The sequence below is a fragment of the Plodia interpunctella genome, chromosome 5, assembly GCF_027563975.2.
Source record: "Plodia interpunctella isolate USDA-ARS_2022_Savannah chromosome 5, ilPloInte3.2, whole genome shotgun sequence".
Lineage (NCBI taxonomy): Eukaryota > Metazoa > Arthropoda > Insecta > Lepidoptera > Pyralidae > Plodia > Plodia interpunctella.
The window spans coordinates 9,227,560-9,253,569 of NC_071298.1; the positions used below are offsets into that span (position 1 = coordinate 9,227,560).

At 34.1% G+C, this 26,010-nt stretch overlaps 4 protein-coding genes across 6 annotated transcripts; 3 read left to right on the plus strand and 1 right to left on the minus strand.

Annotated features, from left to right (window-relative positions):
* Window positions 1-6,292: 6,292 nt before the first annotated feature.
* On the plus strand, window positions 6,293-11,000 carry LOC128670278 (paired mesoderm homeobox protein 1-like). 3 transcript variants are annotated; one of them, XM_053745819.1, is made up of 3 exons: window positions 6,293-6,548; window positions 9,405-9,916; window positions 10,496-11,000. In XM_053745819.1, exons 1-3 carry the CDS (start codon window positions 6,533-6,535, stop codon window positions 10,970-10,972), a joined length of 1,005 nt encoding a protein of 334 aa, XP_053601794.1. In that variant the 5' UTR covers window positions 6,293-6,532; the 3' UTR covers window positions 10,973-11,000. The 3 variants fall into 3 exon arrangements, with proteins under 3 accessions (XP_053601794.1, XP_053601797.1, XP_053601795.1); XM_053745822.2 differs by lacking the exon at window positions 6,293-6,548 and adding an exon at window positions 7,322-7,633; XM_053745820.1 differs by lacking the exon at window positions 6,293-6,548 and adding an exon at window positions 8,419-8,516.
* Window positions 11,001-11,820: 820 nt separating this feature from the next.
* On the plus strand, window positions 11,821-13,072 carry LOC128670001 (uncharacterized). The gene has a single exon (XM_053745313.2). The coding sequence runs from the start codon at window positions 11,967-11,969 to the stop codon at window positions 12,585-12,587; it is 621 nt and encodes a 206-aa protein (XP_053601288.1). The 5' UTR covers window positions 11,821-11,966; the 3' UTR covers window positions 12,588-13,072.
* A 794-nt stretch (window positions 13,073-13,866) lies between these two features.
* On the plus strand, window positions 13,867-18,469 carry LOC128670003 (uncharacterized protein). The gene is made up of 7 exons (XM_053745316.2): window positions 13,867-14,108; window positions 14,527-14,664; window positions 14,813-15,003; window positions 15,857-15,962; window positions 16,450-16,534; window positions 16,982-17,097; window positions 17,540-18,469. The coding sequence occupies exons 1-7, from the start codon at window positions 14,066-14,068 to the stop codon at window positions 17,623-17,625; spliced, it is 765 nt and encodes a 254-aa protein (XP_053601291.1). The 5' UTR covers window positions 13,867-14,065; the 3' UTR covers window positions 17,626-18,469.
* Window positions 18,470-19,033: 564 nt separating this feature from the next.
* Window positions 19,034-21,097, minus strand: LOC128670002 (uncharacterized protein). The gene is made up of 4 exons (XM_053745314.2): window positions 20,907-21,097; window positions 20,328-20,689; window positions 19,627-19,791; window positions 19,034-19,303 (listed from the first exon to the last, which is right to left on the minus strand). Exons 1-4 carry the CDS (start codon window positions 20,986-20,988, stop codon window positions 19,049-19,051), a joined length of 864 nt encoding a protein of 287 aa, XP_053601289.1. The 5' UTR covers window positions 20,989-21,097; the 3' UTR covers window positions 19,034-19,048.
* Between the last annotated feature and the right edge of the window lie 4,913 nt (window positions 21,098-26,010).

Here is a 26,010-nt window from a genome sequence, read left to right on the forward strand (position 1 = left end):
CTATGTGTATTTTTTTTATAGAACGGGACGGGATACCTGTATGCGGAAATATCGCAGCGTATGAAAACGATATGAGTCACCGATTCGTTGCTAACTTTTTAATTATGATTTTTTAAAATGAATTATAAGGTCCTTTATTTTTATCATAAGAATGTAAGAATTAAAAACATTAGTTACAAAAAAAAGTAATTTCACTCATTATAAGTTTCATTCGTTATAAAAGTTTTAAAGTTGTTTGTTGAATGCCTTACGAAATCTATAGGAAACTTTTTTCAATATCTGAAATTGGCCCTAATTTCTGTACTCTTCATGTTTTATTATCGAGCTGTCATTATAAATTCTTCGAGACAAATTCAACTCTTTGAAATTAAATATATAAACTGTTTTGATCAGATTTATTGAGCTTGGGGTACAAGGGTTGGTCATAAGATTTAGCAAGAGGGATGTTTTGATAGGTCACGGATGCTAAATACGTTGTTTTACAGCATGATGACGAGTGTGTCTGGGTTCGGGTGGGTTAGTCATTCCATTGATGAATAATTTTGCCCAATATTGCTAATTTAAGTACCTATCAATTTAACACTTTCTGCTCGATTTGACTCAAAAACAGTTTATAATTCTTTGCAGTACACTTCACGTCTATAGACGTTAAAACAATTAAAGTTCTTCCGTGTCTCGTGTAGTGTTCGGGGACTATTTGTTAACTGCTATAGCTGACTCTCTGTCACTATATCCGGAATATCTCAATAACACCACAAATCTTTTTTACTATCATTTTAATTAATACAATTATGTACATAATTAAATTTAATACAGACCCGTCTAACACACATCTATTACAGTTACATGTAAGTTTATGCAAAAAATGTGTGAATAGCTGAATGAAGTTTTCTTCTTTTTTTCTGCAGGTCGCCAGTTGAAACTAATTTTACACGACGACTGTCCCAAATAAAAGATAGTTATGTTTTCAGGTTTCTGTGGATGTGAGCCCGTAACTCCCAGAAGCACTGACTGACATACAGTAGCCGTATCACTCGTCATGGTCCAGTGACACACATGTTGACAGTGGTGTAACCGATACGATTCCCGGCGCTGTAAGACACACGAACTTCGGGGAAAAGAGCCAGATTGCATTACACTGACGGTATGGTCTTTTCAAGTGAGGTTATATTCATTATTGCAATAGCTTTGGAGTTCCTCTCTTTCTCGGTTTCTGGATTGTGACGTCGCGAAGCCCGGGGTATAAAAAATGTAGATGTTTCGACTGTGATACCCGGACGCCTCCCTTACGTTAACCATCCATAGGAATACAAACCAGGTCATAACTATAACTGCATTTTTGTAAGAATATTTACTACTCGCCCCGGCTTCGCTCGGGTAAAACCATAATAAAAAGTAGCATATGTCACCCCAGAAGGTTTCGCCTATCTCTGTACCAAATTTTATAGAAATCTATAATAATATAATATATAATTTAATTTCTATCAGCGAATGCTTTCTTACATTATACGCTTTAAAAAAAACTCGAGTCTGTAAAATACAGCTTACAAATAGCAACGATAAAAATATCAGCTAATCAGGCGTTTCCTGAGGAAATCTGTAATTTGTGCGTTCATAACTACAAATTTAATCAGAAACAGTCCTCCAAAAAACCGAGTCAAGTATTTCGGGATTTTTAATCTTATTTTGGTTCGATGTCGTTAAACTTTGACACTTTTTTACTGTTTTATCTGTGTTTTTGACATTCAGCTAAGTGGCTGCCAGAGTTTTAGGCCTGTGTGGTTACCGCCGGCACTCCCCAGGGAGATTGAGATGCTCTTTAGATTTGACGTGTGCATTCTATGCACATGCTGCACCATTACACCCTACTGGTAAAAAATGCGCTGAAAAGGACAAGTAACCTTGTCACGTCAATGCTGTGTTGACACTTTTTGAGGAAGCCAGTTTGATGTAGATAAAAATAAGAAAATATTCAAAGAAATAAGTAGAAAAATATGTTTCGATGACTGAGTTTTTTACTATTATTTCTCAACTAACTACATTAGTCACTTGAGTGCCGACGCCTTGAAAAATCCCAGTGCATTCGTTCGGAAGCGTAAGTTCAAACCCTCACCAAAATTGCACGGCCCGTTGAAAATAACCGCCATTAATTTAGTCCTAACATCAACACGGCTTATTATGCGATCAGCTGTAACCAAAATGATGGATAGTTGACTAAATTATGATGTTGCATTTGTTTTTTGTCGTCGGAACAGTTTAATTTTGGAATCTTTATATTATTTTTAGGTGGGTGGCGCCAACTCCCACCGCAAGCATCCGTCCGGAAGCGTATGCGCAAATCGCATGCTTCGTTTGCCAAAACCGCCATAAATTTGCTGAGATGTCAACACGGAGTGTTTTGTGATGAGCTAGAACACTGTGATGATTGATTGTTCAGTACCTATATTGAGTTTTCATGTAATATTTTTGTATAACTCAAAATATTGAATTTTAGGTTATATTACCTTACTTGGCTTATCTTGGCTAGAACTTAAATTATTTTTTGTCTCATTCTGCCAATGTATAATATAGTAAAGTGCGATAGTGATAAAACACACTTTAACTGAATCTAGCACATAATAACTATTACAAATCTAAACGAATCACTTCAATTCCGGGTACGAAAAAAATATTGGAACAAGTACAAACCAGTCCATCCAGTCTCATCATCACACGAAGTAAAGAATTTTATTTCCGTTACTTGAAGCATCGCGTATTTCGAAATAACAATCCATCATCAATTACAGAGTCTATTTGCGTTAAATTTAATTGTATTTTGAGCATTTTTCGAGTGCTAAAATTATTCTAATTAATCGCTGGGCTGCCGGACGTGACTGATGGGCTCTCTGACTCGATATAATTGTGAAGACCGAGGGGTGGCGGTAACCAAGATTCTACAAAGTCTAGGACACGGTGTAACTTGTTACTTTACAATATTATTATTATTAATTAATCAAATTCTAGAACGATATTGCAAGAATTTTATTTAGTTTCATTATTTTCTACACTTTCATTGGTTCTCCATTGTTTATTAAATTTTATGCAAAAAGTCATATGCCATATGTATTTAGGCGATTTGAATAAAATCTGTCAACAATACACTCGATATAAGAACCCAATAGATTTGAATATTAGTTAGATATTAAAATTTATTTATTCGTGTGAATATTTTTTCCAACTTGACACAATATTCATGAGGGCTAAACTTAAAAACTAATATAAAAGCTACGATCGCTACGAAATTCCTACGAAGCTACGAACATTATATTATTCCCATTCTTTTACTATCGAAATTTTTATATATTTTTATTTAGTTCCATTTTAACAGCTTTATGAACAAGAAGTTTATGTGTTCATAAGGTACAGGTCTTTTATTATTAATAATAAAAAAAAAACAATAATGTAAAAAATTAAGTTTATACAAATCGACACATTTCACTGTGCTAAATCAAAACTTGGTCAACACTCTACTCAAAGAGGACAAAGTTGTACTTACCACAGTTCCAAAATCTCGGAAGCCATGGCCACCATACCGGATGATGTAGTGACAAATGTTCCTGTTCACGCATTATTGAGACGCCACCATGAGATGATCGCTTACACCAATAGACCACACCGTGTCGGGACAATAAAAACATGAGTCGCGACATTATACATATGATCCCATACAGCACCAATTAAAAATTGCGAGAAATGATTTATATTTTTATTTAAGTACATTATTTACGCACCTATATGTATAAGTAGGTAACATCAAAAATTACGGAATATAAAGTTTTTAAAGTGTTTGGACTTTCGTTTGCTTGTCACGAAATGGCGGTAAGTGGTCGTAAAAATCATGTCGGATACCTTTAAGCGACTTGAATGAAATCTGACACCAGTGTTACCAATACACTCAATAAAATTGAAATATATTTAAAAATTTCATGAGATCGACTTGTAAGTAACTTTGTCGTAGGTAACTATATCTGTTTCACTGATAGTATTTCATTCCGTTAGAATGCATTATAATCCGCTATGAACATTTGATTTGTGAATTGTAAATGTTTCATAGTTCCTTATTCATTTGATTTTCAACTTTATTTATTGTAACTACTAGGTTAGCGGCGATTCTAGCCGACTATTTGCGAACAGCTAAAATGCGGATATTACCTATACCACATTTTAAATTAAATCACATTAGCTTTACAGTTGGTCCGTTTATATTATTATCAAAGAACAGACGAGGGAGTACGTTCTCGTTACGCGCGCGCGCAAACGAGCTGTCTGGCGCGCTCCCGCCGACAACTGTCATCCCCAATTATGGCTGCCATGACATTTTCGCGCGCTTGTTTTCGAATTTAGAATGTTCTTTTTTTTATGGAGATATTGTTTTATTCCTGGCTGCATATACTTATAGGTATATGAAAAAATATAGGTTTATAACTATTACTCAAACTTAAAATACTTAAATGAGAAATACTTATACAAATATTACCTATACAAATAAGATTTTTTCAATTAAGTATTTTAAGTTAGTAATAGTTATCTACGTTAGGCAAATTAGCAATTAATCGTTTTAAACTGTTTTTATTTATCATATGTAAATTACTAGTTTAATTTCTCTAAATCCAAATTTGCAGAGGTTTCACTACTGGTTTCGAATGTGGTTATAGGGAACAATTGTATAAGTAGTTTTTTTTTGTTTAGTTTATCCAAATGGAAAGGCAAAGGGATCTAAGCCCATACAGTTTATATACTTAGATAATAGAAATCAATAAAAGCACAAAACCAACACGTCTTCCGCTACACGTCGCACATCGCCGCGCGTCGCTCCGTGTGCACACCGTACAAGCGTTTTTCATGATTTTACACTAATTCAAAGCGACGGGTCGCCAGTTCTATTCCCGGCTCGGCAGCAGACGAGAAAGTTGGCCTGAACAGCAGATGCCTTAGAAATTACAGGCGACCGCAAACTTTGATGTTAAATTCGTTTTAGAATATAATCAAATAAAATACGTTTATTATGTCTTTCTTTGATTGTTTTCAAAATTAGATGCTTAAAGAATGGTTTGATAATTTATGATAAGTACGTTCTATCCATATTATTATTATAAAGAGCAAATATTTGTATTTTTGTTTGTAATGAATATCTAAGCTCTAAAACTATTGGCACAGAGACAGATGAAACCTTCAGAAGTAACATAGGCTACCTTTTTATTATAGTTTTACCCGAGCGAGGCCGGGACGGACCTCTAGGCTTTTATAATTTGGACGGAAAATGTTAAAATGCCTACGCACATCCAACGATATAATATCTTATCATTTTGTAGTATTTATAGAGTAGTTATTCGAGAAGTCGTAGCTGGTAATCGTGGTCCAAAAGCGTATTAGGAATCTGGTTCTGATCAAACCTGTTAATTGATAGATTGAAGTGAGAAATTCTGAAGAAAATGATTTGTGTGCATTCCTAACTGCTCTTCATTGGACTATAAGTAGTAGGTATTCGGGACTCTTGGCAGAGATTGGCTTGTTGAAATCATTCAATAATCTAATTGGACAGTATGTCTTGTCGTATCTAATATAACTATTAATATGCATTGGAAGTTTCAGTGCGGAGAAAATATAAGTTTACTAAACTTATTTTAGCACCTATAAAATCACTATATACCCAGGTAACATAATCATGAGATAATGTCAATTTTACATTCTCTATTTGACGCATTCACTTAACTATTCAATATTCACTTATATGTAAAACAAATAAAAATCTCACATCTAATTCTCTCGGTCGTAAAAACTCGTTCAACATCCTACGGATCCGGCGCAACATAAACTTTTCAGAACCAATTACTTAAAAACTTTATACTAATTTTCTTCCCAGCCTACTATAAATAATACACGTTGACGTGTCAATTATTGGTCTAAATCGTTTCCCGCTCAAAAAAACTTTTTTCTTTTGCTACCGGGCGGGCTTTTAGAAAACCACGCCCCGTTATGATTTGAATCTTCAAAATTAGAAACACATGTAACACCCTACCATTAAAATCAAATTAAATTAAACTCTACTGCTTCAACAAAAAGTTGAAATTTGAAATTATTGAATTTGGATATAAATCACGACGTGGAATTTTCAAAATTGGAACTTGAATCGTTCGGGAATAGAGATGAAATTGTTTTTTTTACCTCGGCATAGTAGGTGTGTTCAGAGAGACATGTTTACAAGATATTTTTTTTATGCACACACCTCACACATGTCTTTGGAGTAGTACCAGAACAGCCAGATCACTGCACAAACTCCATTAGTTCACACATTAGTATGAGTTAGTCGAATTATTTAATTAAATAAAGTAATTCAATAAGTAAGTGTATTAATAACAGTTGGTTCGCGATCGATGTTGGATCGGACAAGTCGGGATTTTAATTGACAAAATTACACGGACAGGTAGTTTAAAGTGACTGAAAACGTGTTTTATTGTGAAAATTTAGATAAAAATTTTAGAAAATACCAGTGATGGATGAAAATAAAGGTTAGTTGATATACTCGTAAATAATAATTTGGTTTATTTAAAATTTAGCTATTGTTTTGTATTATATAAGCTGATATTAATGCTTTTAATCTATAGATACGAATATTATATAGATTCATACTAATATTTTTTTATATATTCAGTAACTAAACCTATCCTTATAATTAAGTAATTAATAAATGCGAAAGACAGTCTGTCTGTCACGTTTTCACGGCTAAACCGCAAGGCCGATTTTGATGAAATTAGGCGAATTAGCGAATCGATTCTGGCGTCGATCTTGTAAGGACTAAATCTAATGAAACTTCAGGAAGACATTTTTCAAACTCAGGTCATTAAAGTAGGTACATAGATAAATAAAAAAGAAAACAATAATCTGTACTTACTTAATGAGTAGGTGTAATAAATAATTAAGTGCGTGCATGATAACCAAGGTCTTCACAATATTATTTACCAATTTTTTAGAAAATACCTATTACTTGGTACATGTACTGTATATTGTTATGATGCAAATACTCATTTATTTATAATCGCTAAGATAAGAAAAGAGCTATCAACTGATTTTGTTCAGAGATAAGAAAAAATAATAATGTTAATATTTTTGTTTGAAAGGCTGCATTGTTTAAAACAATGCAGCCTTTCCAATATTAAAATTAAAATGTTTTTTTTTAAACAATCGTTTTTACATAGCGTATTTTTTAAATTAAGTCATAGACTATATCGACCAATTCATGAAAAATATATAACAACTAACTACAAAATATACTTACTTATAACTTTTATTTTAAAATGTTTTGATTCCAGCTTTTGTAGTCGCCTGAGAGATCTTCTATTGTTCAAGGCGTGACCAAAAATTAATGTCTGTACAGTAAACCCTTGAAGCGTTACCTTGTTGGGAGCCGATTTTGATCCACCATCAGGTCTTGCTTAGCACAATAATGCATTAACCATTGGGACTAAAGACCCGTGTAAAATTTCATGAGTTTGCTGTTAACATTGAGGAATTTTCTCGTCGGGAGCTATCCTTGGTCCAAATCGAACGATTGTACCAAATTCAGCTAAATTGCCTGAAGATTATGTGCTTTAAAGTTGAGTTGCTACATTTCACCCTAACAAGCCTATTTTACCACTAGTACGAGGTTCGTAGCACTTTGTAGCGTATTTCGTAGGTCAATCGTAGACATCTGTAGCGTATGTCGTCGTCAGTTGAATTCCTTGACCATTACTATGATTGTTTCATGAAGTTATTGAGTAAACATAACTGTGTTTGCATGACAAATAATCCTGTTTAGTATTATGTACATATTTCAAAAAGTAAAAACGTAAACCTTACAAGGGTGAATTTTACAAGCGTTTAGAACTCCGCCGCGGTCTGCCATTAGTGTTTATTAAATTTTACCTTAGACAGATTACTGTCTATGGTAAAATTTAAATTTAATAAAAATGTATATTTAATAATAAAAAAAACTTTTTATTATATTGATTACAATTTACTAACCCTATTTTATAAATAAGTAAAGTACTACAATGTTAATTTTATAAATGTTTAATTAAAAAAAAAAAAAAGATTTTTTATTAAAAAAAATTGACAGACACTAATGAAACGCTACACGCCGCGTTCAAACGCTCGTGAAATTCACCCATAACTTCGTTGTCCGTCTGTCTGTCCGTGTCCCAATGGTTAATGCTTTTAGAATTAAGTCCACCAATTGTTCTTTTATAAATTGGTATATTTTATTGTAAAATTAAAAAAAAATAATAAGATGTGTTCCGTTAAAATTTCTATCAACGATTTTTCAGCTGGGAAAAAGTCAAACTTATGGGAACGCGATCTAAAGAATGACCGTTTAGTGTCACATTTTTGCAATTTCAAAGGGAATCGAAACCTATAGGGTATGAGTACTTTCCGTTGACATAGAGTCATGTTATTTGGCAATAAGGATTTACAATACAGTTAAAGTAAAAAAGCAGGTACATTGCAAGATAATGGATTTCTCTCGGTCCGCGACTTCGACTCGTGTTTGACTCATGTTATGATTATGTGTTTATTACAAACTAAACAGCAAGGAAGAGAATCTCTCTGCAAGGAACAGATAGATCTCTTCCTTGCAGTTTCGCTTGTAATAAATACATTAATCATGCCATGTACATTTGTGACTAAATACTATGGCCCTTTGAACAAACTATGAACGATTGTTTAGTACACCACAGTCCCTGTACTCACTAGCGGCAGTCCGTCTCAAAGACCACCAAGAAACACAGTCCAGGCGGACAAGCGAAACCATGTGTGCGAAAACTGATAGGGCTGCGCGTGCGCCGACTATGAGACGGACTGTAATCATATTCAAGGCGAATTCCGGACAATTAATAATACAACCATGAGTCTAGTTACATAAATACGAATGCTTTAGCAGAAAAAACTTACAAAACGGATCACAAAAGTGATGCTTCTATTTTTCTGTTTCACAAGCATCGAAATTTTAACTCATTAATCGAAATTTTAACTCATTAAAGTATTATCTGTATATATATATATATAATCTTGTTTAAGTACTTATTTAGTTTTCAAACACGATATTTGATACTAAGAATTTTTCCGGCTTCGCTCGGGTAAAATCATATTACATTATGCATCTAAACCTTTCTCAGAAATTTCACTATATATTTTAAAAACAAAATTATTGTATAGTTTTAAAGATTTTGTTTTATAATGTAGTGATGACTATTCTGTTTTCTATTTCAATATATTTACGGGTACGAACGAAACCCCAGTGTGGTGCTGCAATTTCGAGAAAAAAAATAGGTTTACTCCCCTAGCCTCGTCTAGAATCACTAAAAAACTTAAATTATTGCCCACAGAGATCCACAACGGTAGACAGGATGCGGTCATCAAGAGTTACGAAACAAAAACCCAACTACCAGTAAATTACAACGTCAACAATGGTTCTTACACTGAAAACCACAACCTATACCAAATGATCAAATGCCACGAAGACAGCCTTCTAAGACTGCACCATCTCACAGCTGGAAGACAAATGAACAACTACGAGCCTACGTACCAAAACGATTTGACCTGGTATCCAAAAGACATACAGCGCCAGTACATCAAACCCAGTTATTTATCATACGAAGACATGAGACGGAAATATGATGAAGCTAAAGGTGCAAAAGAGAAAGAAGTTCAGAAAGAATCTGAAGAAGAGAAAGATGGCAAAGGTGATGAGAGGAAGAAACCTAGAAGGAATAGGACTACGTTCACGAGTCAGCAGCTGGCCGCTTTGGAGAAGGTGTTTGAGAAGACACACTATCCTGACGCTTTCGTGCGGGAAGATTTGGCTTCGAGGGTCAATTTGACTGAAGCAAGAGTACAGGTAAGTTTCTTACATGAATATAATTTAAGTAGACGTTCATCATAGTAAATGCCATAGTGAACTAAAAGGCGACCTCAGTGGCGCAGTGGTAAAGTGCTTGCCTCTGGACCGAGATCCCGGGTTCGATCCCCGGTCGGGTCATGATGGAAAATGATCTTTTTCTGATTGGCCCGGGTCTTGAATGTTTATCTATATATGTATTTGTTATAAAATATAGTATCGTTGAGTTAGTATCCCATAACACTAAGTCTCGAACTTACTTTGGGGCTAGCTCAATCAGTGTGATTTGTCCTAATATATTCATTTATTTAAAACATTCCCATAGACACCGTAATAATATAGGGTAACCTCAAGTCTGTTAGAACAAAAAGAGATATACCTAGCTCGGAGAGTTTTCCCGGTTGCCTCACACGGCAGTTAAGTGTTCCGACACTTAACTGCCGGAGCCCAAGCTACTTTTTCTTCTTCACTTCGCTCGATATATTACCTAATCACTACTTATTTTAAAATACTACACTTTTTAACCAATGCACAATATTTCTTTGCGCTTGAACTTAATCCACTTAATTATATTTCTAGGTGTGGTTTCAAAACAGAAGAGCAAAGTTCCGACGAAACGAGAGGTCAGCAATCTCCAGCCATAGAAGTTCCACAAGCCAAAGTTCTCCGGAACCGATCCCAGTTCCTATTGGGATGCCTCACCAAGTGGAACCTCGTCAGGAATTCGCAAGAAACAACAAGGAACCTTGGTTACATCATTTTCAAACAAACAACTTAAATCTTAATTTAGGAATTCCAATAGCAAATTCTGGATTGTACCAAAATGATTACTCTCTGATGATGCAGAATGTAGGTAATAGGCAATATGTGCCTAATTCCAATGCGCTTATGGGCCAAAGTATGGTGGGGTACGGTGGAACCGGTGAAAACGGCTACGGTTCGTGTGCTTTGATTGGTGGTTACAGTGGTCCATTACAACCTGCCCACCACAGCACTTACAACTTGAATTTAAGATTAAGACCGCATGATTTTAGTATAAACAATATAACTTTATGATTTTGTGTAGCCTTGTTTGAATTAAATTTTTGCGTATGTATTGGATTTTTTTATTTTAACCAGCTACCTCTTTACGGACACTAAGTTACTTAGTTTGCTAAACCATAACCATATAAAAACACTAGCCTATCCTATATGTATATCTATACATATATGTTTATTATCCTATAACTATACTCCTGAAGATTTCGTCTATATCTATGCCAAATTTCATCAAAATCGGTCAAGTAATTTTTGAGTTTATTCATTAGATCAACAAATCTTTTCTGTTTATTATTAGCATGGAAATTGAAGTATGGATATGGGTAGATTTATAACTGCGACACCCACCACACTGTGGTGGTAATATATAAAAAAGTATGAGAAAAAGGTTTGTTTCTAAAGCAACACGGGGCGGGGTGAGACGTTTGTAAACAATGATTTTTTAATAAAATAAGCAATAGTAGGTACATTAATTTCTATTTCTAAAATATGTGAAATGTGCGTTTAAATGTTGTAAAATATGAATGTTGTCATTCATAGTACGAATTTTTTTGGAAGTTTGATATCCTTGATTTCTATTTGCGGCAGAAAACTGAGAACGCAGAGCTACGATGCGACTCATTCACTCACGCGGTCGGCTCGGTCTAGGTATCTGCCATGAAATTACTAGGTACTCGGAGTACTTACCTACTAATTCCATGATATCTACCGAATCCGAATAACTATTTTTATTTGCTATGCCCTCTCCATTCGAGCTATAAGAAAGGATGTATTTTATTTACTATTTCGATGTTAGACAGTTTACTTTGCCATATTTTATATAAAAGAGATACCATTGACAAATGACAAAGTCACTGTCAGACGGACGTCAAATACTTTAAAAACGAAAATATTTTTATTTTCTCGAAGTTGGCGGCAATTATTGATAAACTTTCTGAAAAAGTAATTGTATTTATTGAAAACATGATAGTTATCAGTATTTTAGATGAATTTTATTAACACTTACTAAACAATGGCGTTAACATCGTACTTTCAAGTTTTATTGTCGACTGTTTCTCTAGCACTTGGCGCACATGTTGCTTACAAGTACATGAAAAGTAAGAAAAAGGTTGAGCGAGAAATTCAAGAGGTTATTATGTTTTCTTACCATAGCGTTGACTTGAAAAGGAGTAAATATTCTCGATGTATGGTCTCGCGAAGTATGGAAAGATTGCTATACTATTTAACTACCCCAAAATATACAATAGATATATGTATGTATGTGTTTACAAATGTAGATCTTGCCAATGCATTGTTGAAGATGAATTATAAAGGAGTTACAATAAGGATCATAGTGGATGCTGACATGGCTTTTTCTACGGGCTCAAGCATAAGGAGGTTGGAGAAACATGGTATTCCAGTGCGATGGATGAAATCAACAAATTTGATGCATCACAAATTTACCCTTATAGACGCATCATGCGAAGACGATTCCGTAACTCCACTAGTGATAATGGGGTCTTTGAATTGGACCAATCAGGCTTTAAGTGGTAATTGGGAGGATGTAGTGGTGACTTCGCAGAAAGAGCTTGTAAAGCAATATAAAGAAGAATTTGACAGACTATGGGTTGTTTTTAAACCTATTGTTAATTGATTTTGAAAGAGCCTATTGTTGATTAAATTTAAATTTTGTGTAATTTATTGATTTTGGAATTTGAGATTATCACAGGGTTTTCTTAAAACAAGTGAGAATTGTTGAAAGATAAAAATGATTATATCATTGGGTAATGTAACCTTACTTGGTAAGACCAATTAAGGTATAGACCTATAAAATAAATATTAAGTTTTTTTATAGTTTAACACTGATGTCTCTTTATTATATCTAAGCACTATTTTTGATTAGATCAAAAACTTGTAAACTAGATTTGATAAGTAAATAGAAAGTGTTTAAAAATATTTTCAAAAACTATTTAGTCTTAAAAATATTTTAAATTAATCAAATGCTGCTGAATAGTATTTTCTAATTACTTTGGCATAAGTAATTGGTGCATAAAATTATATGTATGATACATTAAACGCTTTCATACAATTCTAATAAGTAAAACATAGTATTAAGATTACAAATCTATGCAATATTTTCACAAAAATAATGTTTATTAATTGTTTGGGTGAAGTGGTCTCAGTATGAGAGTACCCATCACCCGTCTGGTGCTTGCACTGGAGTCCCCAAAGTTAATAATAAATTGTGTTTAGCTTTCCAAATTAATTGAAGCCAGAATTTGTGATATTAACATACCTATGTCCTAAAAAGGACAATTATGTGTCTTTCATCAAAATCGGACAGTGGTTTAGATTTTATTTGATACAAAATTCAAATCATTCCATTTTGTAACATAATTAATTCGTTGTATTTGCGAGTAGTTCGCGCTATAAGTCTGACCAGCACATCAACAAGCTTAAGCTAAAATCCGTGGCTAAAATCATTAAAAATTCTTTAATTCGTTCTTTAGTTGCCTTACCTACGTGTACGAGTCATACAATAGTCGAGATAGGAATCTATAAACATAAATAGCTTATGATGTGACAATAGTGCAATAATGACGCCTTTCGGTACTATTTTTAGCTGTATAATATACTTTAAAAATACTATCGAAAGATAAATTTAAATAAACAATAAGTATCGATAGTAAAGTTTTGACTATATTCAATCGAATCACAGACCATTTAGCCTATCGAGTGCATCACGTAGCCTGTGGTAAATCGTACCTACGTGAGTGATAAGGCTGATAAATAAAGGCGCTGGGTGTTTAATTTTATTTAGTCTTATTTAGTCCCGAAAAGGTCGCAAACTATTGACATATATGACAAGGCATCACATACACTTTAAATTAAAGAATTAGAGTATAATCGATAAACCGATAAATTAATCTGCTAGACTTCACTAGCTAGCATTGTAACGTCAGTTGTTGAATGTTGACATTGCTATGACATTTCTTATCAGCAACCAAATTCTTTTATCAAATAAACTTGAAATCACATAAACCTGCCAGGGTCAAAGTCAAGTTCTCTTGATATCGACCAATAAAATTAGTTTTTTATTCAATTTACATATCTTTTTTTTATTTAACGAAAATGTCGACTGGTTTAGTTGCCGGAAGATTAGCTTTAGTCACTGGTGAGTAAAATAATCAAGTAGTAGCTACCTATTATTTATATTAGTGCACAGGATATAATATTAAATGGATGGACCATTAGTCCATATAACCTCATATAGCGGTTAAAACTAGCACGAAATTTTAAGTGAGAACTTATTATTAAGACATTCAAATCAAACAAACAAATGCTCATTCTATTTGCACTAGTTATGACGGTCTACAATAGCCTAGCCACGGGCTATGGCCAGCCATTAGTTGGATAGAGTGGGTACACAGCCACTGGGCAGGAGACTAGTAGTAGTATTCCCGTACTTGGTGTAAATGCTTTTTGAAGAAGGCTGGCTCGAACAGCTCAGACAAGAACCCTATCTGCGGAAAATAGTCCTCAAGTGAAGTAAGTAAACTTGGTGTAAATATACCTTAACTTTTACGATTCAGGTGCTGGATCGGGGTTAGGGCGTGCAGCATGCCAGGTTTTATCCCGTGAAGGCGCCACAGTTATAGCAGCAGACAAGAACTATGACTCTGTTGTGGAAACAATAAAAAAACATACAGCATTAGCTAGTGGTTCTAATGGTAAGACCCTTTATCCTATCCTGTATAACACAACTGTGTGGCTTGACCAGTAGGTAGTATATAGAGCAGTGGTTCTCAAGGTGTGAGGTTCCATGAAAATATTTGTAATGTTGGTTTAAAAATAATTCATTGGTATTTTAATTTTCAGATACAGAACATAGTGCTGTAGAGTTAGATGTGTCGGATTCTAGTGCTGTTAGAAACTTGGTACAAACTATTCTGAAGCAGTATAAATCTCCACCAACCATCATTGTCAATTCTGCTGGTATTACTAGAGACAATTGGCTGCTCAAGATGTCTGAGGAAGACTATAGTTTAGTTCAAAATGTAAACTTAAAGGTGAGTTGCTTTTAAATACAATATACCACTATTTATGATATGCCAGCTATACACTATTGTTGAACTTGGACAGATGCTGATGCGAACGCATGAAAATTACAAAGTTTGTATGAATGCCTGTATTTGCCATAATTAAATACCAACAATGTATGCTGAATCCGCCAAGTTCCACGATAGTGTGGAGCTGGCTTTAGAGATGCTATCAGCCATGTTTATAGTTTTAGTTTGTGAACAGCCTGTAATGTGTATATTAGATGCAATATGTAGATTGTAGCTTCAATAAATATTATTAAATGTGCCTGTGAAGGTCTAATTTCTGAATAAATGCTTTGTAACACTCTTCAGGTCAAAATAAAAACATGAAATTGTATATGTAAAAATTAATGTATGCTGTATATAACTTAACTAAAGTATGACTATATTATCAACAACATAATTTTCCAAGGTTATAGGTAGAATCTACGCATAAGGTAGAATTTAATAAGTTACTTTATAATTATAATACTCAATATTTATCTATTTTTCTACATCAACACAATTAATTATTACAATTACAACCCTGTGGTTGTGAGTTCGAATCACACGGAAGCTAATCACATATTGCCCTTTTTATTATTTTTACCTCAATACTTAACTAGCGACCTGGCTTCGCGCGGTCTAGTAGTCTGTTTTGTATGTGAAGAACAGTGTAAACTGCATCAAAATCCGTTGAGTGGTTTAAAAGAACATAGTTAAGGAACAGACAGGTGTGATTTGTTTTATACTATGTCGCGTAACAGCTTTTTAATGTTACAGCACATACTGTTGAGCTTCCAAAGTATTATTATTATTACACACCTTGTAACATTTCTAGGGCACATTCCTTGTCATGCAAGCCTTTGCTAAGGCGATGACTGAAGCATCCCTGCCAGGGTCCATAATCAATATATCAAGTATTGTTGCAAAATATGGGAATATGGGTAAGTATAATCATAACGTACATACTACGCAATGTTTGAGTATTCACGTCGGCATCAAGTTCGGCGACAGTGTGGAGCTGGCGTTAATTCCAGCTGAATCAAACTTGATATTCATACTAACCATAGAAATAAGTTTTAAGTATTTTTCATCACTTTCAAGTATTTTTATTATTTTTATCTGAGCTAGCCCAAAACACACTAATAAAACAAGATAAAAGAAATTCTGTTGATAAAGTGGTATTTCCAGCTCTATCTAACACATACTAGAACCCATAGAAACTGATACAATAATATAATAGCTATATAGTACAATTAACACAGATGAAATTTTGCCAAGTTTCATTGTTGATGTGAAAGAAAATTTTCCTCGTTAAAGAAAGGGCTGTTGTTGAATGATTATATTACGTCTTCTAAGCCATTTGTGTTACACCTTTTAAATATTTTAAAATGAATAGATTAATTTCTATTTTAATTTTTTGCCTTTCAGGTCAGACCAATTACGCAGGAAGCAAAGCCGGTGTGATTGGCATGTCACAGTCTGCTGCCAAAGAGCTGGGGAAATTTAATATAAGGTGAGTGAGACATCCATATGAATGCATACTAATATTATAAAGACAAAAGATTTTTGTGTATAGAATGAACCCAAAAACTACCGAACGATTTTGATGAAATGATAGAGACAGATGATATTTTATTATGGTTTTACTTGAGCAAAGCCGGGACGGACCTCTAATATTATAGATTACTATGTATTATTTGAAAACCGCATCCCACTTTCTATCTATGTAATTTTGATACTACTACTGTACGGGACACTATTTTCAAATATATAAAAACTAATTTATGTAGGTATGGATTTTTCAATTTTAGTTTCGATTAAGTACTTATATCTAATTATTACTTTCTGGTTCAAAGTCAAAGAATTGATTTAAAAAATTGAGACTGAACACTCATATATTTCTGTAACATGCACAAAAATGAGATCTCATATTCTGTAAGTGAAATGTCCACAAATTCAGAGTAAATGCAGTCCTGCCTGGTATGATAGACACACCGATTGTCAAGACTGTTCCCGAGAAGGTTATGCAGGGCATGTTGAGGATGGTACCTTTGGGAAGGCTTGGAAATCCAACTGGTAAGTATAAACTAACTATGGCTGTGACCTGAGGCTTCGCTTCCGTAGTAATATCGGGATAAAATACCCTATGTCGCCCAAGAATAATATAATACTCTTTACAATATAAAAATGAAGCTTGCAACTGGCAAAAAAATAAAATAAAAAAACTTTTGAATAGTTCTGAAGATTGCCTTGCATACAAATTTAAAACAACAATAAGACCTGGACAAAATGTAAATAATTTAGTTATCACAAAATTGCCATTATACATTGCAATGTTTACATACGCATGACCAAATAGGTTCCCGCTCAAAATAATATGGCTTATTTCTTTCATACCGCAATGTGATTGGTTAGCTGCGTCTCATTGCGAATCTACTCAACACCTAGTGAGATTGCACACTATATCTATACATCAATACATAATAATCTCATTCAATGTACTGTCTTTTGTTCACAGAGGTGGCTGAGCTCATAACTTTCCTGGGTTCAGACAAGAGTTCCTTCATCACAGGAGCCTCCATAGACATCACTGGTGGATGGTAAACTTATATTTATGAGTACATCAATATATGGGTTCAAAGAGAAGTCATGATGAGCATATGAACGTTTTTATTATTATTATTAAAATAAAAGTGTATACTTTTTGTGGGGTGTGAGTGAGATATTGTAAGTGGGACTGGTATAATAAATTATAATTTTAGTTATACCTATTACTCTTTAAGTTGTTGTAAGCGCAAAGTTATGGTGATGTCACACTATTATAAATAGTAATGTACAGTCTGTATATAAAGTGAAATCAAAACTGATTTTTAACTTCAGTGTAGAACTAGGTAGGTACATTTTTTGACATTGCAATATCAAATAGAATGGTGAAGATTGGTTGATAAACACCTAGTATTGCCAGCCAAGAGGAGACAGCGCCCACATTTATTTTCTTCGCTTTATAGACAGACTGTATAGTACAACCACTCCTTGCTCCCCATTGAAATCGGCTCCGCCCACGTTCAGTTACCGTTCCCGAACGCACAGCGAATATGCGTGTGCGACCGGCAGTAATGTAGTTTTTATCTGACTACAAAAGATTGAATGAACAAGTTTTTTTCTTTTTTTTGCTTTATACTATGTTTGTACTATGCAATATTTTTTATGAATTGTTTTTCGAATCACAGTCACAGCTAGTCCTATTTTTTTAGTTATACACTCAATAATGTGCCTTATAGTTTTTAATTAAAGATAAGATATACATTGTTACATTATGATGTTAATAATAGAACATGTATACGTACTTAGTCTTCCCATACCTGTGATATATCCAGTTCTTAACAACTTTTGAAAACAGATTTTATTATGACTTTTATACCTTTAAAATAAAAGAAACTACCTTCTACTTTTTGTTTTCTTTATAACTGGTAGCCAGAGATGACTATTATAGTCTATAGATTTTGTAATGTTTATTCAAGAAAGAGAAACGCGTATTAGTAACACACAATAAGAAACGAGACAGAGCATTTGTCCAGCATCGTATGCCCGGTTTAAGTCTATCTTGTCGCTTTTTATGATTATAATCTGTGGTATGAGTGGGAAGTTGTATGGACATGTTACGCAAGCTTGTTGTCTTTAGTTTTTTAGGGTTCCGTAGTTTATTTATTTGTAAATAACAGATGTTTACATCTCCCATGGAATTAGTAAGTATTCAGAGCACTTACTAATTCCATGACATCTCCAAGCAAAATGTAATGAGTTACTATTAACACATTTTGACACAAGCATTTTGCAGAACCTTCAAGAACAATTTCATGCTGCTTTAGACTGCTATTTATTTCTTGAAAGAGCCCGGGTTCGAATTCTACATGAGTTTGTATACCCATCTAAATCATGTTCTAATTCATCTAGCACAGCGTATATCGCACAAAACGACAATGCACACAAAAGCTTGAAAGAAAATAATTAATATTAAATAAAAATTTTATTTACTTTTAGCTTTCTTCTTAACATTAAGTTTACTCTTTTTTAACTCCGCCTTATTCTTCTTCCTCTTATCTTTCATGAAGGTCCGGTACTCCCTCTTTCTCTTGTCGTCAACAATCTCTTTGTACTTCTTCTTGTTATACTTCTGGAACTCGGCATCAGCTAGAAGCTCGTCAACCATAGTCCTTTTCCTCTCCTTTCGAGTCAATCTCTCGTTGACATGGTCTAATGGTGAATCCATAATTTTCCCAACCTAAAAAAAAATTGGTAATCAAAATATACCCATATATTTGATTTTCATTGTGAAAATAGAGTTTAATAACAGTTTGGGCAAAGTTGTATTAATCATCAGCTACCTATCATGCGTTCTAAGTTTAATATATGTATTTGGCCAAAATTAGTGGTTATGCCTTTGAGTTGAAAAGCTTCTTTTTTGTTGATTATTTCTCCTTCTGCTATAATCTGTCGCGCCTATAGGATATTAAGTAATACATTTGGTGTGTAGCTTTCTGTTGTCCTGCTTTAGATGACTTGTCACATCCTGAGTCGGAATATATTGAAATTTGAAATAATTACCTGGAAATACTTGGGCAGGACTTCCATATCATTCTTCTTGTAGAAGTGTTTGGGATCCAATGCTGACCTCATCTTAAGAATTTGCAGATCATTCTTGAGCTCTTCTGTTATCTCAGGTGCAGGCAGGTTGTACCAATCAGGACCTTTGTTCTTTTCTCTCTCTTTCTGTAATTAGGTAAAGCCAATTTTGGGTGAAAATATTGTAACATAGGCACTAGACCATTATATACTTTACTTGAGGGTACTTGGATGTCAGGGACCTGGTTATCAGGAATGTCCAATGAAGTGTTTACGTCAAGTGTTTGTATTTGCCCAGTTTCTTCCTAAAAAGTAGGGTGAAGACTAAACTTATATGGGTTTGCCAGATTGTTTTGGAAAAAACTGGGCAACACTGGGTGTAAACCTAACTCCGTATGTCAAGTAAGTGAAGTTATCCCTTTCTGGCTAGTACATAAACTACATACCTATAGACAACTTATTTAATACCTATTGTTTTTTTAGGTACACCCAATGTAATTGAAATGTCATTTTCCACTGTAATTTAAAGAATGTTTTATGCATAATAAGGGTAGTTTTTATATTGGAAATCTACCCCTAAATGGATAAAACAGGTTGAAAACTTTGTATGAGACTACATCATGGTTGAAGTGAGACACATGAATTTTTATATTAGCATATTTGTGGTTAGTAAATGAACATACCTTTCTTAATGCTTTCAGTCTTCTATCACTGATATTGTAATTTGGTAAACAATGTTCTTTTTCAATTCCTGGCTTCAACACTGAATTTTGCATTTCTTTTTCTACATCCACAGAACCCAGTTTAGATTTGAGAGTACCCGTCTCAACATCTAATTGTTCAAAGCGAAACTTTTTCTTATCTTTATGTTTTACAACAACAGAATAGCTCCATTTCATGTCATCAAAGAATTTATCAAATAATGTATCTATTTTCAGTACTTTTAATTTATTTTGAATGTTTTCTTCGGCTTCTTTATTTTTGTCCAATTCTTCTTTTTTCTTTTCTAATAAATCTAATATAGATTGAGTTCTGTTTTCTTTTTCTGTATATGAAACATAAGGAAGAAAGTGAGTACAGTACAGTAAAGGGAAGTCAAGTGAAGGCACACTGAGATTTATATTCCTAGTACTTAAGTACGTATAAAATCGTCTGTAAAAGAGTAAAACCCGGGGCTCTAAAGCTACGGCAAAGGAAGAAATCGAGAATACTATCAGATGAGAGTCGGTGTAGAAAGGCAATTACAAAACAACAAAACCTACCTCTGTAAAAATTATCTCGCTCGTTCAATTCTGTTTTCAAGGTTAGTTCATCATCCCCCGCGGTGTCTATTATAAAATCCATTTTCGTGATTTATACATACACTGAAATGAAATAATTATTGAATTTTAAAAACACATGTCTTGACTCCTGAATTCAAAAACTTTTCATTTTGTTGGTTATGTTTAGTGATGGGACTCGAATCACATTTAATTCGAATTATTCAAATATGGCAGTCAAAACGTTGATCCGAATCATCATATTATTCTAATTGTCAAATTTATCCGAATCAGCTCCCTGATTCGAATTCTCGAATTGAATAAATTTCTTTGTTTCTAATTTTCATTGCTCGGCAAACTTACCTTATATTTGAAACGATTAGGATACATTCTAGTTGTATGTTTACAAAGTATTAAAATAGCTGATTCAAGTACAAATTTTCGATTCGAGTCCCATCACTAGTTATGTTAGACTAACAATGTAATTAGATTACCTACTACTACTAGACCGCTGATATGAAAAAGCGTGACATGATGGTGCACGAATTTTGACAGTTGGTGGTTCAATCTTGTTTAAGAAAGACGCCTGGTATTACGATTAACTAAATTTTAGTGATGTAGTAATGTAAACTTAGTCTATAATCAATCATAATTTATTTATTTAAAAAGGTAGAAGATAAATAACATATTTTGAACATATTTGTATTTTTATTTTATAAACTTTATTTTTCCTAAAATTTCTTATGTAGATAATATTATGGAATTTTCGTAAGTTTTATGAAGTTTTTGAAAAATAAAATGTTTCTAGGAAACTGTGTTATAGTGTAGGTACATTGTAGGTAGGTATTAGTCTTTTCTTCAAAAATAACCTTTGTAATCAAATGATTATGTACATCGTGCAACATCACTAATACACCTGTCTTGTTTATATATACATTTATAGTTTATAGAAAATCGTTATGCATCGAATTGTACGGTATACCTACGGAATAAATTGGTAGAAGCACTCTGTATAAATAAACCCTACTCCGTGATACTAGCGCAGCCCGAGTCCGCCCTTCAATCAATGAGCGCAGAGCAGACGTGTGCTTTTTTGCACTATTTTAGTCTGTGGCTGTGGTTTTTGTATTCGAGTAGGTACTGCATACAACGTACTTACTAAATCCATGATTCGAACATTTCGAACCCAATAGACAGGGCCCTGCGCGAAACCGACCTGCAGTGTTACCACTTAAGATACGTCGTTTTGGGGAGTTTTAAGTTTCAACAGTGATTTTCTAAAATGTATTATATACGTAAATCTATTTTGGTGAATATTTTAACAATTAATCCCACATTTTATTTTATATGTATATTATATGAACAAGATTTAGTTCGAATTTTGCGCGAACGTCGGTATAACCACACATATAAAAACAGGGTATATCAGTGTGTACCGAACGGCGACTTTATAAAAAAACCATTTGTGCGCGTGTAAGTATGTAAACTATTTTAGCCTCGTCTAGATAAAGAGTAGAAAGAGATTTTTCAAGTACTACATTTTTTGCCATCGCAATATCAATTAGCAGGGCACTAGACAGAGAAAGCTATAGATCCCGTGATCCCGTCATACTTATCTTCCATCCACCTAGGTACATGAGAAGAAACAGCGTTGACATCTTTTGACCCTTATCACGTGCGGTAGGTACGTAGGTTGGCACATACATATTTACCACTTTGTGACACACAGGAAGAAGAATGAGATTTAGCTGGATTGGGACGGCAAGTTGTATGGAAATCTTCAGTCTCATTAGGTTACACTTACACTCGTATGTCGTCTATACATTCGTTTTCTTGATCTTTGAAGAGAGTGGTAAATATTTGTTGACTCAGTGTTGCCCAAGAGGACATAGGCATAGCGATGTGTGATTGTTGAAATATTGTACAGTCTGGCAAGCCTATTGTGTCTCTTCGCCTTTTGTTTGTCATCCACAAGAGGATATGGGACTACTCTATATGCTCCACATCTACGAGTCGTGTTAAATGTCTTTAGGCGACTTGAATAAAATCTGGCACCATTGTTAGCATTTAACACACTGTGGGAGTGGTCCTACACTAGGGCGGGACCACAATCCTAAAACAAAAGAATGACTATGCCAGGATTAAAATTAAAGTTTAAAATATTCGATTGTGATTTTACAACTGGGGCCCTGAGGCTCCGACGCTGAGGAAGAAACTGAGAATACATATCTTGTAGAAATATAAATGTTTATATTTCTACAAGATCAAATCCGCTGTCCGCTACATCTCGGTAGCTATTGATAAAGTATAATAATTCATAATCGAGTTGACAACAAAACGGATCATACAATGGCCATGATTCAATAGCTAAGGTTCAAAGACAAGAGTACTTCACGGAACCCTGCGACGGGAGCCCTTCCCGACGAGCTCTTGAGCAACCTTGAATAATTAATTGCTAAAAATGCAAGGTATTAAGAGCGGTGAAAATCTCGGGCAAAAGATTTACGGCTCAGGGCATCGGAAAAGACGCTTGGGATGGTTTAAATATAAATTCCGGTGAGACAGGTGTCGATTGGAGAATTAATGTAAGGGTAAGGTTGTTTTAAAATAATGCTCGTATTCTATCTCAAGAAGTAAGTAGTGCACAACTGCACAATATTTATACAAAACGACAACCGTTATGAATTTAGTATTTCATATAAGAAAATAGTTATAAGTAAGTCATTAAAAACTTGACTTTCATTATGTACCTACTAAATGGGAAGTAAGAATCCTATTACAATCTGGAGAGGCTCTTAAATCCATATTGTACATTTAAAAATAACACCTACCTTACGTATCTTTCAGATCTAATATTTTTATCAAGAAAGTGGAATCCGTCTTTTACAAGAGAGGCAACCTTATTCAAACATTATAAATTTACATAATTGATTAACTAGAGAAATTCAGTCCTCTTATTTATAGCATATTTGTTTTCATTTCAGTTCCCACTTTGTTGAGAACAATGAATTCTACGAAATGTATTGTCTAAGTTCTACCGAAATGAACAATCTTATTCAGCCAATCTTGGCGACAAGTAATTTAGTAGATTGGTAGGTACATATCAATATGTACCTACCAATCTATCATTCTCCATTATTGATTACGATTTAAATACCTATACTAGATGTGAAGTGAATGGTAGAAAACCGTGTGACGTGGCCCATTTAATAATTACCCTAAGTTTATAATGGCAATTTATCTTTAAAATATCTGATTTCTGTAGGCAACATCTCGTGTTTCATAAAAAACAGATAAGCCTGGATACACCATACCACGTATAGGTATACAAAGACGTAGTAGGTACGTCAGTAACGTCCACATGCTGTCTCATTTTCCCATGTTGTGTACGCGTCGTGTAAAAAAGAGCGAAACGTGTGGACGCAATAGAGTGCTACGTGTTTTATGTTTCATGGTAGACCACGTCTTTCGGTGTGCAAATTAAATAAATATTTATCAAATTTAAGTATCATGTGTTCATCACACCTATATTATGATACCTACTTAAATTGGATAATTATTTATTTAATCACTAAACCCTATAACAAGGGATGTAGTAATTAAGTAGTTACGTGAAACTGGGTGAGGAAATAGATACCGTTGACTGACAGTTGACTGTAATTACTATTAGTACCGACTTGAATAACTATCGGGTGTGGAAGTCGACTAAACTAATCAAAACAAACGTAAATAGTTAAGTCCCAAGGGTCCAAACAGCCGACAGATAGGTATAATCGCGGATAAGATCTGGGACACGTGCTTGTGACGAACAACCGAGTTTTCCCCAATTATTTTTATTGGAAAAATAATACATATAAGTACACCTACAACACAGATACCGTTGTACTAGGTATTTATGTACATCACTTTATAGTATAAAACAAAGTCTCTTCCCGCTGTCTAACACTAACTACACAATGGATTTATGCGGGTTCTTTTTAAATACACCAAGAGGTGCTGTATAATTTATTATGGTTTTACGCGCGCGAAGACGGGAATTTTGATTCTTTTTAAGTACCATGTTTCTTAATTCTCCTCCCATTCAGTCCAGTCCATAAAATGTGAAAGTCTATCTGGCAAGCTTTTATAGCTAAACCGCTGAGACGTTTTGATGAAATTTAGAATATACATATGGAATATACATGCCTACCGCGGACTGAGCTGAAAATGTGTTTGTTCTTCTTTGATCGGAGGAAAAATATCTCGAGGAAACCTACTCTGTAGTCGATTTTTTAACAGCTAAATAAGTGCTCTGTCTGTGAAATTGAAAAAATTTTGGCGTTCTAAGTCTTAGTGACGCCCGAGAATTTTGAGAATTTTGAAGAAAATATAAGCGGAGTTTTCGCTTTTATTGCGCATAATGAAAGTCCCATAAATTCAATTTTATTATCGTAAATTGTTCACTACATTATTCCTTTGTACTACTAAGCTAATACAAACGGGGAAGAATTGTAGGAATGTTTGTTCTATGCGATTGGATTTGTGTACCCACCATATGCCGGCTCATATATATACATTAACGTGAAACTTGTCGCCTAACTTTGGCGGATTACGCATACATTGCTGGTTATTCATCGCGGGAAATAAAAGATCTCATACAAACTACGCAATGGTCGTGCATTCGCGTAGACATCTGTCTGTTCGGCGATAGTGTGTTGCCGTCATTGTGTTTGTTGTTTGTCTATTCAATTATTTTCCAGTTGTGTTCTCACAATAGGGAGTATTACTGCACATTTATCCCGCCAAAGTACAGCACTGTATAAGTGTGTGTTAGGTACACAAAAGCTTTGCCACCTTTTGCTATATCGATTAAAACGTTTATTTTAGAGTACTTTATTAATCCTTTCTTTATGTAAGCATTCGTTTGTGAAAATATACAACAATGTAGCATATTCGGATGCCGATATATTGGGAAAAATCGTTTTCCATAAGATAAAAAAAACTTCGCAAACTATGGGATACGCCTCACGCTGTAAAATTTTCGAGCCAGTAAACGGTCGAAAAGAAGCTCGGAACACTTTACACGTGAAGACTTATTAAAATATGGCCATCATATAGGTAAGATCTT

Excerpts from the sequence above, each read along its gene's own strand:
- LOC128670001 (XM_053745313.2), top strand. The coding sequence starts at position 11,967 with ATGGCGTTAACATCGTACTTTCAAGTTTTATTGTCGACTGTTTCTCTA.
- LOC128670278 (XM_053745819.1), top strand. Across the intron at positions 9,917-10,495 it reads TGACTGAAGCAAGAGTACAG|GTGTGGTTTCAAAACAGAAG; the intron begins GTAAGTTTCTTA and ends TTATATTTCTAG.
- LOC128670003 (XM_053745316.2), top strand. The coding sequence starts at position 14,066 with ATGTCGACTGGTTTAGTTGCCGGAAGATTAGCTTTAGTCACTG. Across the intron at positions 15,963-16,449 it reads TGCAAAATATGGGAATATGG|GTCAGACCAATTACGCAGGA; the intron begins GTAAGTATAATC and ends TTTGCCTTTCAG. Across the intron at positions 17,098-17,539 it reads AAGGCTTGGAAATCCAACTG|AGGTGGCTGAGCTCATAACT; the intron begins GTAAGTATAAAC and ends TTTTGTTCACAG.
- LOC128670002 (XM_053745314.2), bottom strand. The coding sequence starts at position 20,988 with ATGGATTTTATAATAGACACCGCGGGGGATGATGAACTAACCTTGAAA. Across the intron at positions 20,690-20,906 it reads GCGAGATAATTTTTACAGAG|AAAAAGAAAACAGAACTCAA; the intron begins GTAGGTTTTGTT and ends TTTCATATACAG. Across the intron at positions 19,304-19,626 it reads TCCTGCCCAAGTATTTCCAG|GTTGGGAAAATTATGGATTC; the intron begins GTAATTATTTCA and ends ATTTTTTTTTAG.